This window comes from Daphnia pulicaria, chromosome 7, assembly GCF_021234035.1.
Source record: "Daphnia pulicaria isolate SC F1-1A chromosome 7, SC_F0-13Bv2, whole genome shotgun sequence".
Lineage (NCBI taxonomy): Eukaryota > Metazoa > Arthropoda > Branchiopoda > Diplostraca > Daphniidae > Daphnia > Daphnia pulicaria.
The window spans coordinates 6,225,449-6,244,565 of NC_060919.1; the positions used below are offsets into that span (position 1 = coordinate 6,225,449).

The window sequence follows — 19,117 nt, forward strand, 5'->3', positions numbered from 1 at the left end:
ATCAGCTACAATAGCCTAAGTCTTGCAAAAGTAATAAATTCTGGTTCGGAAGAATTCCGGAATCGATCACTGTCATCGAGAGAAATAATTATCGGGTATAATATTCCTTTTATAACGCGTATTTGCGTATTCTTTTTTAAATTTTATATTAACGATATTTCGACGACGAAGAGATTGATGGGCTCCGCTCTTATAAGGAGCGACTTGGATTTTGAGCTTCGAACAAATTCGCCGTAATCGAGAGAAAACAATCAAACCTTGGTGGGAAAAATATCCAAAGATCTAGGACACATCGGCGATGTGTTATTATTACAAGGTGCGGGTGCCAAACCGCATGACCTATTTGGTAATTACCTATTTATCTCAACGTACCTTCGATTTCTATATTCGTCATGCGCGCGCCCAGCGTATCATCAACTTCCTGCATGATAGTCCCCATTTCGTATTTTTTCGTTTGGTATCAAACTGTTGGAAAACAATTCCACGAAACAATCTCTTTCTCCTCGAAAGGACATTGACTCGCCAAACAAAGGAGCAAAAACTCAATCTTTATCGATTTTGTCTTTTATTAAAATAATCCACTGGAGACCAAATGTGTTATTGCCCATTTGATTCCTATTACAGCGAAATGCGATAATCGACCGTCAGATGGCGCGCGTAGCACACACACACCTGGTTGGCTCAGTCGTGCAATGGTAAGTCGACTAGCCGAGTCGACTTTGTGCTTACAGAATTTTACCTGCCCATCGCCTTGAGGCTTTCTACCTCTCTCTAAAATAAAAAACTCAAAGAACGAGGAGGGAGTTATTTGGAAAAAAACTTCCTACCTTTTGTGTTCACAACTCGCCAGAAAGTCGTGAAAGTCCCAGCTGCTCGGTCGCACATATCCTGCTGTTGCTTCGGCCAACACAGGAAAGTTCTCTCTCGTTTTTCGTGTGCATAGTGTTTTTACTTCGTATATAAATATCTATTTCTCTCTCACACGTTTGGGTGTTGATTTTTTGGTGGCCGTGATTTGTCAAATCTCTATACTTGAATTAGTAAAAGAGAAAGACAATAAATAATTCTGGGGATGATTTCGAAACGAGTGTGAGTTTGAGTGAATCACGTTGTGCACGACGCGAAGTGGTTTTACACGGTGTGCAAGTTTGGAGAGAGTTTGGCCGAGACATCTTCTGCTGGTGGAACAAGACGTGACCCGTTGACCTCTTTCCTCCACATCATTCATCTGAATTCATTTGGCTGCAAGTGAACAACAACCCCCCCGCCGAGTAATTCGGCGTTCAACTCCACGGACAGACAATGTGAGTTCATGTGATTTTTCTCCTTTTTCGCCTGTGTGTCTATTTGCTCTGATTTTGATCGCGGTCGACTCATTTTGGGATTCAAGAAAAACCAGTTGTTGTTTAATAAGTTATTAGTATAACAACCTCCCGGCTTTGATTCGGGGGCTGAATTAGACAAAATTGAATAAAAGCAGGTTCAATAGCCACGGCCTGTTTTTCCTAGTAGGTACACCTACACCCAGCAGCAGAGTTCGCCTCAAGGTGAAGAGTCCCCCCCTCTCTCGACCACCATTTGCCCTTGAGCGAATCGGCGTCAAATCGTCGTCGACAGTTTTCAATCATACCCAAGAATGTTTTTCAGACGACAATAAAAACAAAGACGGACCTTGGCCGTTTTTTTATTGATCCGTCTAAAAAAATCCGGCGACCGTAAAATATGAACAGCTGCTGCTTGGTCCTGGACTCCTGGGCCCTGTATGTGAGGGCGGCCGAGCGTGGGTGTGGACACTCAGTGGCGCTCTTGTTAAAATGGCGTCACGAACGACCGGCCGAGAGAAATGTGTTGAGAGAGCCCCTTTGCAATGTGCACAGACGCCCTTTGAACATGTTGACGAAGCTATGGAGTAGTAAGTACCGTTAGATTTAAAAGAAAAAGAAATGTGTATTTGATTCTGGCAGCTGGAGGGGTGGGCCCTCGGGTCATGTTGGGTAACATCCGATTGGTGGGTCTCCCTCGTGTAGGTTTCCTGACGGTACAGTTGCGCTAATCAACCAAGGAAAAAAGGCCCTTTTATATTTTTGTTTCCCGGAGACCTTGTGTCTTGACGATTATAATCATATCAAGCTAACCTTTGATCCCCTTATTTTTCCATCCACGAAACAAAGAAAAGCGAGATTGGAGATTGCGTGAATATATTTGATTGGATCTCGGCAGTGTTCTTTTCCCACGCATCTTTGACGTTTTATTTTTTTCTCTCGTCACGGGAAACAAAGAAACGAAATCGAACGAGACCAAAAAGTTTCATCGGCGGTTTTTTATTATTTCGCCAGCTGAAAAAAAGGGCGGAGTAAAAGAAAACAGAAAAAAATAAAATTTGTGCTCAGTCACGGGGAAGTTGTGAAAATCAAGAAACCACGTCACGTTATTTCAATCTCCAGAGAGTCCAGGTGAGAGAGAGGGGGGAGGAAGAAAAGAAAAATTGTTCGTTAGTTCACCACGACCACTTTCAATTTAGAGTTAAACGAGGATGAGAGAGAGAGAGGGGGGAATAAGAAGTTTTTATATATTTTTCCATGAAACAGGAAAAGAACAAACTAACTCCGCCTCCCTTCTGGTGTTCTGTCTAATTTCTTTTCGGTGGTGGACGCTGGTACTCTGAAGAAGAACCCGACAAAACAGGAAGCGGTTCCGGACCGGATGCCAGCCATTTGCTTAACAAAGAAATATTATTCCTCAGTTATTATAGGAGAGAGAGAGATAGACAGTGCCAGGCGTCTCATGCGATGTCTATATAAGGTATATTATAAGATAGATTTTGGGAGGCGCACAAAACTTATTGTGACCTTAAAAGAACCAAAAATATCTTGTCATTTCTTCTTCTTCACCTTTTGTGTGCCGATGTTCTTTTGTTGTTTGCGTTGAAATGTTTGGAGACTCTTTTTATTTTGTTCAAAGTCATGAACCCCGAGAACTCGTCTTTTGGTCAAGGAATTCGACCATGTCACAACTTCCACTGGCTGGATGGAACGTGACGCGGAATAAAACTGTGCCTTGTTGACTTTTTCTGCTCGCTATGGCACATCACCTTTTGGCCGGCAAAATGTTTCGAGTCAACACAGTAGGAATCCGGTTTTTTTGGCAACGTCAGCAATCAATTAATAAGCACGTGATATTCAAAAGAAATGGAGACGTTAACAATCTAAGCAAAAAACTTGATTGACATTTTCCACGAACTGGTTATCTTGTCCTAACTCGTTTTTCTTTGGGGTATCACGTTTGATATAAAGGCCAAATGTTTGTGTCATTCTCTTATTTTACTGGAACACTCTCTCTCTCTTGTCTTTTCCATTTCGTTACATATCGATACGGTTCCATCCGACGACAGACAGACAGCGCGCAGTGATAATAAAAAAAATGAAACTTTTGTACGAGTGTTGTTGCCGTGAGCGCGTTCAAGTCTCCTCGGTCACGCCCTGGTGTTTTTCGGAGGGTGACGGTTGACTTTCTCAGCACCATGTCTTTTTTTCGTTTCTCACACACACACACACATTATGTGGTATAGATACGTGACTCTCTGCGTGAGGAGAGATCAAAATCTTTGGCAAAATGGCAGCAGATGAAACAAAAATCATGCAGAGAAAAAGGAACGAACGAACGAAAAAAAATTCATGGAATCGTGAGTCTCGGGGGTTGGTTATTGATGAAGGGGAGAAAAAAAACTTTCTAAAAACGGGAGAAGTAAAAAAAAAATCGGGCGGAGTAAAAAGTTTGAGAAAAAAAAATCCAACTTGTCAAAGTGATAAGACGCCTTCCTCCTTGCGTATAAATAATCATCAAAATAGCCTGGAGGTTGATTGCCTTTTCTGGTATTGTTCCCGCACGCAGCACGCACGCAGCACAAGAGTCTCGACCCTTTTCGCCCAAGCTGTGTAAGAGAGAGAGAGAGAGAGGCGGAGAGATAGACACAAGAAACACACAGCAGAGAAGGTAATATACATGGCGGAGGGGGGATCTAGGTCACGGTGTTCTACTCTCCAGCAAACGCCTAGCCTAAATTTATTAGGCGCATCTTTTTTCTTTCTTTCTTTACGAAAGAGAGAGCAACGACATCCTGGATGAGATGATCACGCGCGCTCTTTTTTCTTCTTCTTCTTCTTCTGCATTCCACTTCCGAAACACACAAAGTCCGCCAATGTTGCACATGGAGAGAGAACCAAGATGGAACATTTCCGCCGAACGGTCGCCATCCATCAGGTTCGTTTAGGCAAAAATCCCGCGCTCTCCAAAAATATCTGTCCAGATGCAAATGAGAGGCTTTGACAGAAATTGCGCAAGTCTAATAATCATTGACATTATTACACTGCCTCGCAATATTTCACGATGATGTATACAATAGTATATATTTCAAAATGGCCAGGGTATTTTTTTTTTGGGAAATCGTTGGTGTAGAGAGAGAATATAACCCGACGAATTCACGATGGATTGACCTGAATGAGCGACCGGGTTGGCACAGTCGTCCGCTCTCAGACTTTCACTACGGCAACAGCAACAGCACAACAACAGCCGTTCCCATTTGAGCGTTCAACTGTTTAGATTTCATGCACAAACGAAAAGCGATCAACAGCTATTAAAAAAAAGGCCTCAATAGTAAAAATGGTGGGCGAGTAGTATAGAGATAGCGACGAAAAGGCATTCAGATTTGACCCGTTTTATTATAAAGAAGGAGCTAGAGAAAGTGGACGATTGTCTATTTGATTTTTTTTTTAAATTCGCGGCTACCGATGGTCGACTGTCTTACCTTCAAACCCGACTGACTGGTTGTCTCTTTTGTGTCAATTTTCTCGTTGTTGCCCTCCCTCCTCTTCCAACTGCTGCCTTAATATGACGCAACGCCTGCTGCAATTGAGCGTAGAGAAATTCGATAGGTATCGTTGATTATGTACGTGGCGCATTTTTTCTTCTTCTTCTCCGTTTCATTTTGGCGTTTGTTTCGTCTCTAAAAGCAGTGCGTGATTCGGCGTGAAACCGGTTCAATCGCCTGGAGGGAGACGAGGAATGTCGTCATTCCACTTAAGCCCTTCTATACTTCTTGTGTATTATATTCTCGGTCTTTCTTTCCTTTTTCTTTTTCTTTCTCGAAATAATAACTGCCGTTGGAATGATTTTTTCGTGAAGGGCACGTGAAGAACTCGAGCGCATCCCACAACTCCCGATATCATTTCCAGGTTTTTTAAATATTTTTCTGGTCTGAACGCTCGAAATTCGTTGGGATAAAAAAAGGAAAAATGAAAGAGAGGATAATAGAACTCACGAATTTTTCGTTTTTAAGGTTTTAGAGGGGAAAATGTCACGCTCATTCTGATGCGGCCGGAATATCAATTCTCTCCCGAGTTTTTATAGACCAGGAAAAAACAAAAACCCAAAATTAAAAACAAACAACAATGTTAAAAAAATGAAGGGGATTTGGAGCCAGAGGTGAAATGGGCTGTTCTTTTTTTTCCCCTCTTTCCTAAATGGTTATTTTGTTATGGGCTCGGTTAATGGCGTTATGATTCGGTCACGAGACTGGATTCTATCGAAAACCGATCGCTCATTCTTCTCTACTTCTTCCCATTTGTTGTGGTTTATTTGAATTCGGATTTTCCGCCCGACTTCGAGGAAAGTAACCCGTTCGGTGACGACGACGCAAGGCCAAACAACTCAGATTGCGTGTGTGATTGTAGAACGAACACACGTGATAACCTGGAAAAAAGCAACAAGGAAAAGGAAGTTGCTGCTAAATAAAAAATGAGCTACAGCGTATTGTGAATCGTGACACGGGGAAAAAATCGGAAAAATAAAAAAACAGCCATCGTCAAATCGCCACAGAATTCAATTCTACCTCTGCCTTATTTGGGGGGAGGGCGGATATCTCCAGCAATAGATAGTCTGAATGTCGCCATAAGTGGCAACTCTTTCAACAGTTGTCGTCATTCGGTCAGCGCGTTTCTCAGCTCGGAAACGAGATCGAGTCCTTGATATCACGACGAACGACAAAACCTTTTTTGGGAATGCGAAAAATGTTTAGATTGCCCCGTTATGATATATCCAATGGCTGTGCTTCTATAATATTTTTTAGCCCGGGGCATGTCCGATCTCAACACGTCATAATAAGTGACCGTACACACTTTCGTCCCGACACACAAGATTTAATACTGTAGACGACTGGAAGGCATAGAGAGAGAGACCAGATGGCCGACAGCGCCGACCATGCGATATAATGTATAAACTTGTGTCTTGTACACGGGAAAGAAATAAACTTGGGCAAGATTTTTTTATTTTTCACCAAATGTTGGACAACGCGTTCGCTGAACCTTTTTTTTAATGCGCCCATCTGTGTGTGCATTTAAAAGATGGGCCTGTATTTGCGCAGTCGAGCAGATGCGCTTTCTCTGCGTCGATTTTTGTTTCATTCAATTCTTCCATTTTTCGAGAGAGAATCCGGCGGAGCTTGTCTTATACTCGTCTACTCTACCGTCTGTGATTTTTCATTTCATTTTTTAAAATTTCAATAGAGAAGAAGATGATGTGTCTATAGGGGAGGCTTGTAAGAAGTCGACTGATGAGTTCGTTGATCTGCTTTATGAATCTGTTCGTCACGGATTGGAATCAGACGCGTTCACATCCTCACAATAGGAAGAGATCAGCTCAGAGGGGGGAAAGAAAAAAAACAAAAATTGAGCAGAGCTGGAAGCGAAGAGAGAGAACGATGACACCGGCGGCCTCAAGGCAATAGCCGAGTGAAAAATTCATTTGAGTTCCCACTCTGCTGCTACTACTAGCCGCGTACACAACTTCCGTGTTGCTCTTTTTTTGGCTGCACACACACACACACACCGGCTGTGTGTAACTTTGCTCGTGTCAATGCCTCCTCACTTCCCGCCGAATCGGCTCAAACGAATCACACACAAAAAATGGAATCACGACGCCGTGGATAATAAATAGCCTAGACACAACAACACTCTTCTCATCCCGAGAAAAAGTTCTTTTTATTTTTTCGTTCGTTCGTTCGGTTGAGAACCATTTCCGCGAAATCAATAAATAATCTAATAAAAGAAAAGAAGAAAAAGAAGAATTCACCGAGTTGGGTTGTTGTTTCTCGGGCTCTGGTTTATTGGACGCCCGACCGACAAACCGCCAAGCTGCGGTGTACAGATCTAACTGTGTATGGGACTTGTTTAATTGTGGATCACCTCTCCTGTACGCGGTGGTGGTGTAGAATTCTCGACTCGACATTACCCCACAGCGTGCTCGTAAATAGTTTGAGAAACAAACGAACAGCGAAAGAAAAAGAAGAAAATCAAGAAAACTGAATCACAAACGGGACTTTTGGTGAATGTCATCATTTCATATTGAAAAAAGGACACGGCGACACTCCCACCAAACAATATGAGAATTTCGGAAAGAAAAAGAAAAAAGAAACAGGATCGAAAAAAATAAAAATAAAAACTTGAAATACTTACCGTTAACCAAAAAATAAATAAAAAGTGATTCCACGCGCATAATAGTGTGTGTGTAAATTAACAGTTTAATCTATTTTTTTTTTCTTGGTAAATCTTATTTTAAAAAAAAAAGAACCTGTTAGTCTCCAGAGAGAGGCAAAAGAAACTTTCATTAGAGCCTGTTTGTTTTGGTCGTTTTGAATTTCGTTTTTCATTAAATTACCAGTTTTTTCTTCCCTTTCTCAAACGGTTCGGTCATGAACGAAACAAGTTTTTTTTGTTGGTCGTCTCCCGACCGATACGCAATGTCAAAGCGTGAAAAGCCTTTGCTAGCCAAGGATCGAGCCGTCCTTGACGTTCTAAAGACACACACAGCAATTCGTCGCTCTCACTTTTTTAATTGGCCGACAATCGCCCATCGAGTTCGAATAGAATCGAAGAGCAGCTCACAAATTAAAAAGGATTTTGGGAGCTACTCTTTTATCTACGATCCTCAGCAGCAGCACCTTCTATTTAATTTCTTTTAACGACCGTGGGGCGTCAATCACCTGGCGCTCAAGAACCCCCCACCCACCCTGCAGCTGTGTTTGCACTTTGCATGTTGTTGCGTAGTTGTTGTTGTTGTCGGAGAAAGAATCAGAGGCTGGCTCGTAAGTGGACAAATTCCTAACGGGAATTCTAGCTTTGACTTAGAGGTGATTAGACGTCTGGATGCAACGTATATACATCTTATCTTGATTCTAAAAAGCGAAGAGAGCTAGAGAGAAAGAGAGAAAGAGCTATAATAATAATAATGCTGGACAATGAAGGCCAGCGGCTCCTTGCTGCGGCTCGCTCTGTCCATCAGCTGGACTGCTCCTTTGATCACGCGGACGCACTGCGGCTTACAGCACAAGCCGGTGGGTCCTAACGGAAGATTTTCCCTTTCATCTCGAGGGAGACTGCCGGGTTCATTGTCACTTCTTGTGTACAACAAACCAAGCGGAACAAACACACACACACACAGCACCATATGTTTTTTCAATTCAAGTTGCTCGTCCAACCGTACCCTATTCACGGAAAAAGAAACAAAAAAAAAACAATCACGGTTTTTAACTTGAAATTTGTTAAATTCTGGGACCCTGTTATTGTCGGCGTGACGACAACAAATGGGTCAACCGAATTCTAGCCCAAGTATTTTTGGTTTAAATGTTGCAATTCTAAACATTGTCATTTGTAAACTGTCTGGTTAATAATGAATGCGGGCCATTATGAAACACTTGCGGGACTTGGAATTAAATTAATTTTCTATTTTTTCGGTTGAACAAATTCAGGTGACGCATTCCCCGGCTGTGAGTGACGCCAAATCAGACCCGACCCTTTTATTTTTGGATCCCGCATGCGCAAACAAAGAGACGGACAAGTTGCCATGTACGACATGAAAGTCAAAACGCCGCCGATGGCCAGCAAGAGGCGATCGTGGACGGGCCGGCTCAAGGATCGATTCAAATCGTCGGCCGGCCAATACGGAACGGTCGTCGTCTCCTCCAACAGCGGCGGCGTCGAGTCTCACATGGCCGGACCGGGTGAGGACTGGACGAGCGCCTGGGTCACGCATCCGCACCTGCAGGAAGGACACCACGCCCCTTCGGTTCCGTCGCTCCAGGGCAGCGTTTTCGTGGCCGCCAACTTCGTTTACGATTACCGCAAGAAATACGGGCTTGATCCGGCCAACGGATGGATGGCCACTCCGGCGGTGGGCTCGATCGCCATCCGGCGAACCACCGACTGGACAACCACCCGCGGATTGTATCCAGTGAGGACTTCGCCCGTTTTTCGTGCGGCCGATCCGTCGATGGAGGTCGGACCGATGAGCGAAAGAAAGGCGACAGTCCAGACCAAAATGGCAGAGGATCATTACGGCACTTACGAGTTCCGGGCGGCGGATGTCAACCAAAACATCCGCCAGATGAGGGAGAATAAACAACAGCAGCAGCAGCAGCACAGAGTGTCGGTCAGTCACGCGGCCCCGCCTTTACCGACGTCCGTTCCTCCGCCACTCTACCTGTCGGATGACGACGCCGACGACGGTGAAAGCGACGCCAGCGACGAATCTCCTCCACAGACGACGGTGGCCGTCGATCGACCGGGTCTGATCGTCAGCGGCCAGCGGATTTGCATTCTGACGGGCCAAGATTCGCCGGCGGCCATCAAGGCCGAGAAAGTCAGTCTCAAGGTGGAATTCCAGCGGAGCTGTCCACTCCGGCGGAGTTTGAGCGATCGGGCACGACCCAAGATGGCGGCGCCGGCCAGTTTTCACGACACGACCCGCCTGACACAAAAGACCCGATCACGCGGATCGCTCCACGATCTTTTCGGCCTGTCTCCGCCGGAACCGCTAACGATTCCGGTGACGACGACGTCAGCCGCTTCTCCGCCGACACCACCGGCGCCACAGTCGCCCAACAACCGGCGCAAAACGATCGTCCGGCCGACTGAGCCACCACCTCCGCCGCCTCCGCCCACTCCGGTTTACGCCGGAGTGTCCATCAAGGTTGGGAGGGGACCGGAAAGCCCCACCAACGACACTCCGCCGCCACCACCACCTGTGGCTCCTCCGCGCCGCATTTACCGGCACTCGAAAACCGACAACGACAGTCTACCCCGAGACTCGTCGGCCAATAAGTCGGCCAGCGAGTCGGCCGCATCAGTTCCTGTCACACCTCTTCCGACATTAGATCTCTCTCCTGGTATCACTTCGTGGGCTGGACGGCCTCTCATCGGACAGGTAAACTATCCTTTTCCTCTCAAACAAATTTCCATATGTACCTTTGAAGGTTCCCCTGACACCCAATCTGTCGTTTTCTCTTTCGGCAGATGGTGAGCTGGACAGCCTGGTCTGGCCACCAGCATCACCAGCAAGAGTCCGAAGCCTTCGACGCTGTCAAAGAAGATAAACAATCGCTTCCAGCAGCCGGAAGAAATCGAACGTTGGAGCCTCCTCCTCCTCCTTTGGTGGTAACGCGTCCAGAACCTCCTCCTCCTCCGGCGTCTGGTGAAAACGAACCCAAACGTCGGCCCGTCTCTCGTCTGTGGCCGTCTTTCTCGTCCATCGGGCGTGATCGATCGGCCAGTCGGGTGCAAGCCGACCCGTCCTTGTTGTTGCCTCCGCCCGCCGAGGAGGAGCACATTTACGAGGAGATTGACGACATGAAGGAGCGCGGCAGGGGACTGAGCCGGGCCGGCCGCGGCGGCTCCTTCGCCGGCGCCAGCCGCCAGGACATTTTGCGCTACCTCGAGGAATTGCGCAAGAAACACCCGACGGGCATCATTTCGGTGGAGGCCGAGCAGAGAGAGCGGAAGCGACCCAACAGTCCCAGTCCGGCCAGTCCCATGACGCCCAGTTTACCGCAGCTGATTCCGGCCGACGAGGAGGAAGACGACGAGATGGGCGCCCTCCTTTTGGCCATGCGCCACAACGGACCCAATCGCAACAGCAACCGGAGCACGCAGTCCAGCACCAGCACGCAATCCAGCAGCCAGGAGAGCGCCCTATCGGCTCCGGGAATCACGCCAACGTCCTCGACCGGCGGTTACCAGGTAAAACAAGAACAAATGAGTCTGCGTGTGTTGTGTCACGACGGACCCCAAACCGACAAGAAGATTTCCATAAATCGACGATTGAAAGGAGTCGGAAATCCCTGGGTGAAAGTTGGCGATGTGATTGGTATTGACCCGTCACGCCATTTCCGTGTGCCGGTTGCCACACACCGAACGAACGAAAATGGCGAGAAATGACTAACGATCATTGGAGGTGAAAAGAACCGTTTCCTCTACTATCGGTGGGAGTCAAACAAATGCAAAAATAATAATAATAATAAAAAGGTTTATGAATATTCATAGTCTCATGTTTCTGAACATCTCTGGTCTTTTTCGTCGTGTTCACGGTCTCTCTCTTCATTTTTCCCGCAATCATTTCGCGACTTTCACGCGATGAGCCCAGACAAAAAAAAAATGAATGGGCCGGTGGTGGTGGTGGTAAAAAGGGGAGTGGATGATGACGGCAGTATATACTATGTGTGTGGGCGAAAGTTATGTGTCTGAAGGGAAGATCATTTTTTTTTATCTTTTTCTTATTTTTATTCTTTTTCTTTCCAGAATGGCGGCAGCGGAGGAGGTGAGATCGAGCGGAACGATTCGGGCGTTGGCTCCGAGACTTCGGGAACGGCCCAGAGGTTAAGGCGGATGCGCCGTTTGAATAAATCGTCTGCTCATCACCAGCCGACCCATACGACGACGGAAGGATCGTCGACCACCACTTTGCCCAGCAGCGGCCAAGACGGTCCGGCCGCTATCCCGTGGTGTGTCGACTGTGACCAGCCGCTGGAGCCGGATCAAGAAGAGTAAGAACAAAAATTCAACAACGACAACAATGAAACATTATTGACATGGGTGTGTGTGTTTCATTTGTTTGTTTTTTCCAGGCACGACAGTTTGGTGTGTCACCGATGCGCTCGGCGTCGCTGCGAGCGTCGCGAAGTGCTGGCCGAGCTGTTGGAGACGGAAGTTCGCTACGGTCGTGACTTGCGCGTCCTTCAAGACGAATTATACAAGCCCTTACTAGTCGCCGGCCTTGTTCCTCTACGCCAATTAGGTAAGAAAGAGAAGAAAAAAACAACATTAAGAATGGAAAAGTCTCGAGGGGGGAACAACACAAAAAATGTATAATAATAAAGAATGTCTAATAAAATAAAAAAAGGGGATCAAAACGTCGGCCACAGCCAAAGAGAGAGAGAGAGTGGCGAATTGACGTTGGCGGTCGTGGTGGCTGTTGAACCACCAGCGGCGCCACAAATCTTTTTTAGCTTTTTTTATCTTTTCTCGTTTGTTTTCCTGCTGCTAACTTTGGGCCCGTTTCGTGACGCTGATTTATGCGGCCGCCGTCGTCTTAACGACCTAAGCCAAGACCTAATATGGGCGGCTACTGCAACATCAAACAAATATTCACGGGGGGAGATGATGATGAGAGTTGCATTGATACATGTGTACAGTAGGAGAGAGAGAGAAAGAAAGAGAGAAACCGAGTGAACGGTCATGTGGGTGGCGTGCGACACAATGCCAAGTAGTCCGGAACTGCTGGCTGCTGGCTGCTGACGGGTGAACGACGATGATGACGATGGGAAACCAGGTCGAAATTGCGTATCACATTATATGTACAGCCGTTATTGTCTGGAATCAGTTCCAATCTGTTGAAAGAAAATGACGACTTCACCTTCGGCTAAATTCGCTTCGTTTGTCTTTTCAGGATTTTGTTGGGAAAGAAATTTAATGATGTCACTTTTTTCTGCCTTATTTCAGATGCCGTGTTCCTGAACGTGACGGAATTGAGCGGGCAGAGCCAGCGGTTTGGCCAGCGACTGCGCGAAGCCGTCGAGATCGCCCTGGAACAAGGCGACGAGGACCTCCTGACGGTCGACGTTGCCCGTCTCTTCTTGGACAAAGAAACCGAGGAGATGATGGACGCCTTTCGTCGTTACTGCGTCCGCTCCGTAAGAAATCCGCCAACGTCATCACCATTTCTCATTGTCATAAAATAAACGACCTCGTCACTTTTGCAACCAGGGTGAGGCCTCGCTGTTGCTATCCACGCTGGAAAAGGAACGCGAATTGTTGCGCATCTTCTTGCGAGCGTCTCAGCTGGAGAATCCGGCCCTCCGGCGGATGGATCTACACGCTTTCCTCATGGTATGAAATCATCGTCGTCATCGTCAGTCCCACCTGCGAAAAATTATTCAACACATTTGTGTTCGTTTGTTGGTTTCCATCGTCAAACATTGGCAGGTTCCCGTTCAAAGGATCACCAAATATCCGCTACTTTTGGGGAGATTGCTCCGCGCCACTGCCCAGCAGGACGTGGAGATGCGCGAAGCTTTGCGCGAGGCCCAGGCCAAAGTGGAATCCTACCTGACGGCCATCAACGCGGTAATAATAACCAGCTCGGCTCTGCTTTTCCTATTCACGCTCGACGAATTATTATTAAAAATTTTCTTTCTCCATTGAACGGTGTTTATTGAACGTGAAAAAATGAACGCGCAATCACAGGAGGCCAAAGAACTTGGAACTGTTTCCCGACCGTGGCGGCGCGGTTACTCGGTGCCCAATCTCAACGCCAACAACGCTTCAGCCAACTCGAGCAGCATGCAGCGGCCATCCGGCGAAGAGTTGATGAACCTTCGGTTACGCAAGGTAAGACATGACGCCAATGTATTTCTATGCACACACACACATACACTTTCGGCCGGCGTGCGTGACCAAAAGAAGAAGAAAAAAAAGAAGAAAAAATAAATAACCAACACACACATTTTCAAAAAAACGACGACCGCCGACCATGGTGGTTTTCTCATCATCGTCCATCTTGTTATGTTTGTTGTTGGCCCGCAGTTGGCGATGGATTGCCTCGGTTGGTCGGACAACGCCGCTGCCCAACTGGTAATGGAGGGCTACGTGAAACTGACGCAGCCGGGTGAACTGCTTTTGACCACCACCCGCAGCCGAGGCCGCACTCTCAAATGGCAGAACGTCTGGATGGGCCTCGTCACTCTCAACCACCAAGTATGGCTTTGCCTTTTTGAATATATTTGACAAGTACAACACTCTCTTTTTTTCTTCTTTCGTTGCCGACTTTCTCACCCGTCTCTCTCTCTTACGTACATTCAAAATGAAATCAAAATCCAGGACAGCAACAAGACCAACGTCTACGAGCTGGGCGGAGAAACCGTGGCCGACAGCGCCCAAGTGACGTTTGGCGTGAAACCAACCGTCCAAGAAGCCGCAGTCGTCCTCATCAAAGACGTCAAGAATGCCAGACCTGGACCTTCTATTTATAGGGTGAGTTCAGTACCCCCTACTCCTTCTTTTTTTATAGCTTTCCAGGTGATAAAATTACATTTGATTTCATGCACAGGATCCTCTGATGCTCTCCTACTGCACAATCAGCAGCGAGGCGGACGAACTGCCCAACTTCTTCGAGATCCATCACATCGTCACCAAAGAGTCGTTCATTTGCCAGACGATTGAAGCCGGCCAGACCCAGCAGTGGCTGCACAGGTTACGGACCCTCAGCCTGGGTCTCGGCCGGTGGAAGCAGCGCCGGAACGCCTTACCTCACGTCATGATGATCAACTGACGAGATTCATTCTAGATCATTTTACAATTTACAATTATTGATTCCCCCCCCCCCATTGTAATAATAACTGTTGTTGCTAAGTGGAGCTTATATATTATATATAAAACAATCAGTTGACCTACCTTACAATTGTACCATATTTGACCAAAAAACAAATATATATTATTAAGCACCGTGGCCCCAATAACGCCCCTTGGCAACGACGCCTTTTCTTTGGCTTTGTTTTGGCATTGCTTGACGACAGTCATGCCTACAGCGCGGGCGGGAGTGACACACGTAACATTTCAAAGATTTCAAACAACGATGCGTGACGAGAAAGATTCACGATGTGTCCCATATAACTGCATGGAAGAAAAAAAAGTTATTAGAACTATGTCATGGGCTAATGTCAGTTTAATTGTCTTTTTCTGTTGTGACCTGAAATCATATCATAGACTATGCACTCGTCACCATGTTCGGCCCACGGAATTAAAAGGTCAAGGCAGTTGAAAGAAAATCCTGGCGTTCAGAGCGACTTTTTCGGCATTCGGAATGAAGAAATTACAGGGGGGGATTTTCGTTAGACGTGTCATCACGCAGTTGGCAAACATACAATATCGCTCTGGAAGTTGGCGCAGGTGCTAACCCGCAGTCTAACCTTTCGCTGTTGCTGCGCATGTCACATATCAAATTAAAGTTCATCATCCAGTTAAAGGTCTTTTCGCATTCTTTGCAGGATGAGCTGCCTCACGGGACAGCGTGATTGAGCAACCCCATTGTCATTCAAAGCAGAAAAGAGAAAAAGGGCTCTGCACAATTCATATACGTATAGATTGCGCAAAAAAAATACGAAGAAAATGTACATCAAAGCTCATGGACAGCATTCTGACGATGGTATTAAAATACTTGAGCGCATCATAATCATTCTACAATTAAATTTGATTTTGACTGACGTCGTAGGGGATTTGGTGATTTCCAATGCTGGGCAATCTCATTCTTCAGGAACGGAAGCAAATATCCATTGAGATACCTTTCAGGTGGGAACTCTTTTCTCTCATTCATTCATCAACTGATACTGTCGACGCCAATACTACTATAGAAGCTCGTTGTTTCTCTTTTCTTTCACTTGTGTTTTCTCCGGAAGTTGTGATGAACTCGCCGAAGGGAAATTTTCCGTTGAATTGACAGATCGGCCACCGACAACCATACATACATATACACCTTGTCTGCATCTTTTTCAAATTAAACGCCGGTGTATAATATCAAGGCGTGAGAAGTGTGCTAGACCGAGAGTTGACGGAGACAATCCTTTCACGTCCGCTCGAACGGATAGGCGCGACAAGGTCTATAAGAACTGCTAGAGAATGATTATTATTATATGTGTCACGCTGGAAATCGGCCCACCCGAGATTTCAACTGCAGATGTCTACTTATGTTACACATTTTGATGTTGTCGAATTGCGGATGAGAAAGTGCACGCATCGCTATGTCATGAACGCGTGACAAGAAAAAGTAAAACAAAAAAGGCTATTCCTATTTATACGCGGGCCCCGTTCGTTCATGCTTGCCGGGACAGCAGCCTTGTTCTGAATACGTTGAATCTCTCTGCGATGCCATATCACTTCGCTCTCGCAAAACAGAAGGTGAAATATTATTGGAATAAAGAAAGTTTTTTAATAGTCGCTGATCATCAGTCCGCATATCGACTGGTCAACAAAGAAATCCACTCTTCGTGATATTCCTCAATTGGGATGAAAACTGGATAAAAATCCATACCATTATTATTTAACGGCCACTGTCACCACCGAATCGAACTGTAATCGATATCAAACGCTTTATGCATACATGTCAAGGCACTTTCAGTGCGCACGCATAAATTAGAGAAAGCTTATTCCGAGGCTTATTCTCTCGGCAAGGTTATTATATTTAACAAATGACGATCGAACTGATTGTGAGCACGTTGAGCATGTATAGCGGAGGTAGGTCGAATGTTGGCGCATGCTAATTAGGTCGTTACGCGTGAAAATCACATTCGTGAGTGGATCGTTAACATTCTGCCAGAAGAGAAAATCAGACAATGAATGATATTTGTCTTTTCTTTCTTCGCTTCCTCATCTGTTTTGGCCGGAGTTCCTGCATGTTACGATGGGACAACAAAAGAAATCTGTTTATTTCTGCTGTTTTGAATATAAATAGATTCGCTGTGTTTTGTCAATGAGGTCGAGTGAAAGCTGTCGCATTCTAAAAAAAAGGGGGGCTTCCGTATATGCGCGTATATGGGATTGATGGTTTTCCCTCGGTACTTTGCATTTTCCTATCCTATATAAAACTATACTGTCTACAATTAAAGCTTGCTTAGTTTTCCAAATCGACTATAGAGGCCGGTATCGTACGACGTATATTTTGAGTGATAGAATAGGCTAGAAAGGAAAAAAGAACTTAAAGGAAATCAACGGGAAATCAATCGGAGAATAATGATTAATTTGGGGCGTTTCTTCCGAATCGCCTCAGGATATTTGAAAATCAAAAATCGCTGTCTTTGTAATGCGTAATGCCGTTCTTTGTTTTGCAGCTCCGACAGCATTTGATATGCGGTTTCGACATCTTTTGGGAGATGTTGAAGCCATCATCAAACCTATCCAAAATGATGGTTTTACATCCGATTCCGCGTGCATCTGTCTTGTTGCAACATTCGTTTTGAAAAGAGAGCTGTCACAACACAAAAAAAGAAAACGGACCCGCGTTGCTGTCAATCAATCGCGGATTGATATGCCGGGAAATGATTGGCTTTATTTTTTTTAAAAATTTCTCTCTGGATCATTTCTTTTTCGTTACAATGCAGATATACTTATATGACACTTCTTTGTGATGTATGGCCAACTGTCTTTGCGTGTCTTTGTCTTCTATTGACGAGATGCCTGATCAATCTCTTGTCAAAACTAGACATGAGACACAGACTTGCCAAGACTTTTCTGCTCTAGGCCTATATCTCTCTCTTTTAATCGGAAAGTACTTATAAGAGAATCGAACTTGTTTTTCCTGTTATAGTTACGCTCTGCGCTCGTTTGAAAACAGCCGCCCAGAAACAACTCATTCGGCACATTGACTTGAAAGAAAATAATCCAAGTATTAATATCAGAACCTTTTGATTCGTTCTATATTTCTTCTTTCGATAACGTTTTATTTGTTATTTTATAAGGTTCTAAACTAATCACGATATTTTAGGTAAAAGATTCGTGTTTCTGTGAACCCTGCGTATCCCGTTCACCATGGCATCTCCCGCATTGAAATCTGCGATTATTCTGCTAATGCTGACTCGAATTTACGATTGTACAACTGATGTTGACGATTTTGAATTCCAAGGCAACAATTTACGAGGAGGTTATGGTACCGATAACAAAACATTACTCCGCGTCGTATTGCTTCATGTGAGCTTATACTAATCATCAGATATTAGCCTATTATAAACATATTTTTTAAAATTGTTCTTGTCGCAATCGTACAATGCATATATATTTGTGCCACTGCTTCAGCTTCCTCCGGTATTTAATGTTGTTAGAAACTCCAGTAACCATATCATCAAACTTGGAGGAGTTGCCGTTCAAGTTCTTCTATGGCTTTCTCGCACTATGAATTTCAAGTAAGTTTTCCATCAAGTGTTTCCCTATTAAAATTTTTGGATTGCTTGCATGTTGTATGCAATATTCATTGAGCGATATAACCTCACGATTCCATAATTTAAAAAGGCATATACATTTATTGCAGATTCGAAATTATACCAGACAACATATACAGCGTCGAGAATAATGCTGCCGGAAAAGGTCTCATGAGCTATATCGTTGAAGGGGTAATAAACGATAAATATCATGTAGTTTATGTGCACGTGTAATAGGTAACAGTCGACTTGGCCTCCATAACAAAATTAAAATTTGATGGAAATTGAATGCGAATAGTTATTGTATCTCTAAACAATACTCAAAAGAAAGGGTTTTCTTTTCTTTGCTGGTTGTGTATGTTTAGAGAGCCGAAATATTATTAGGAGGGGTCGTTGCGACACACAGCCGTTTCCAAAAACTCAACTTCCCTTATCCGCTTGTTATCAGTCAATTTGGTCTTGTCATTCCGATGCCGAGTTCAGAAGTGGACGTCAATGCTGTTTGGAAACCATTCCAGGGACAGGTCCAACTCCAATTGATGCAGAGATGTGTGTATTTATCAAATGCTAATGTTCAAACTCGTCTTATACAGATCTGGATCTTTTTGGTGGCCTCGATGACGGCAACTAGTCTCTGTCTATACGGCATCAGCCATTTCATTTCGGAATTCATGAAGAATTCAGAAAGGAGGAACAATCAAGCTCATTTAGGCAAACTTTTTGAAGATATTGGCCGAGCCTTTCAGTATTCCTTTGGAGTTATTTTATCTCAGGGTAATGTAAAAGAGACTGTCTAGAAATTCACTTTCTTATTACACCTTAATTTGCATA

The 19,117-nt window shown here is 45.0% G+C and overlaps 3 protein-coding genes across 3 annotated transcripts in view; all 3 read left to right on the forward strand.

The window, feature by feature from the left end:
* LOC124348545 (ionotropic receptor 93a-like) overlaps positions 1 to 19,117 on the forward strand; it is a 29,016-nt gene that overhangs the window by 8,757 nt on the left and 1,142 nt on the right. Inside the window, exons 4-5 of the mRNA XM_046798775.1 lie at positions 18,652 to 18,810; positions 18,880 to 19,060. Of these exons, the coding sequence (XP_046654731.1) occupies positions 18,652 to 18,810; positions 18,880 to 19,060 (340 nt within the window). The remainder of the gene's footprint in view (positions 1 to 18,651; positions 18,811 to 18,879; positions 19,061 to 19,117) is intronic.
* LOC124351028 lies at positions 784 to 14,829 on the forward strand. Its single transcript, XM_046801780.1, has 12 exons — positions 784 to 1,304; positions 8,801 to 10,254; positions 10,344 to 11,066; positions 11,625 to 11,869; positions 11,951 to 12,120; positions 12,825 to 13,015; positions 13,089 to 13,211; positions 13,308 to 13,448; positions 13,569 to 13,712; positions 13,908 to 14,078; positions 14,202 to 14,354; positions 14,431 to 14,829. Exons 2-12 carry the CDS (start codon positions 8,866 to 8,868, stop codon positions 14,650 to 14,652), a joined length of 3,672 nt encoding a protein of 1,223 aa, XP_046657736.1. The 5' UTR covers positions 784 to 1,304; positions 8,801 to 8,865; the 3' UTR covers positions 14,653 to 14,829.
* LOC124351030 lies at positions 17,902 to 18,564 on the forward strand. Its single transcript, XM_046801782.1, has 3 exons — positions 17,902 to 18,059; positions 18,165 to 18,271; positions 18,397 to 18,564. Exons 1-3 carry the CDS (start codon positions 17,940 to 17,942, stop codon positions 18,518 to 18,520), a joined length of 351 nt encoding a protein of 116 aa, XP_046657738.1. The 5' UTR covers positions 17,902 to 17,939; the 3' UTR covers positions 18,521 to 18,564.

Excerpts from the sequence above, each read along its gene's own strand:
- LOC124351028 (XM_046801780.1), top strand. The coding sequence starts at position 8,866 with ATGCGCAAACAAAGAGACGGACAAGTTGCCATGTACGACATGAAAGTC. Across the intron at positions 10,255-10,343 it reads GACGGCCTCTCATCGGACAG|ATGGTGAGCTGGACAGCCTG; the intron begins GTAAACTATCCT and ends CTCTTTCGGCAG. Across the intron at positions 13,212-13,307 it reads ATCTACACGCTTTCCTCATG|GTTCCCGTTCAAAGGATCAC; the intron begins GTATGAAATCAT and ends AAACATTGGCAG.
- LOC124351030 (XM_046801782.1), top strand. The coding sequence starts at position 17,940 with ATGCTGACTCGAATTTACGATTGTACAACTGATGTTGACGATTTTGAA. Across the intron at positions 18,060-18,164 it reads TCCGCGTCGTATTGCTTCAT|CTTCCTCCGGTATTTAATGT; the intron begins GTGAGCTTATAC and ends CCACTGCTTCAG. Across the intron at positions 18,272-18,396 it reads TCTCGCACTATGAATTTCAA|ATTCGAAATTATACCAGACA; the intron begins GTAAGTTTTCCA and ends CATTTATTGCAG.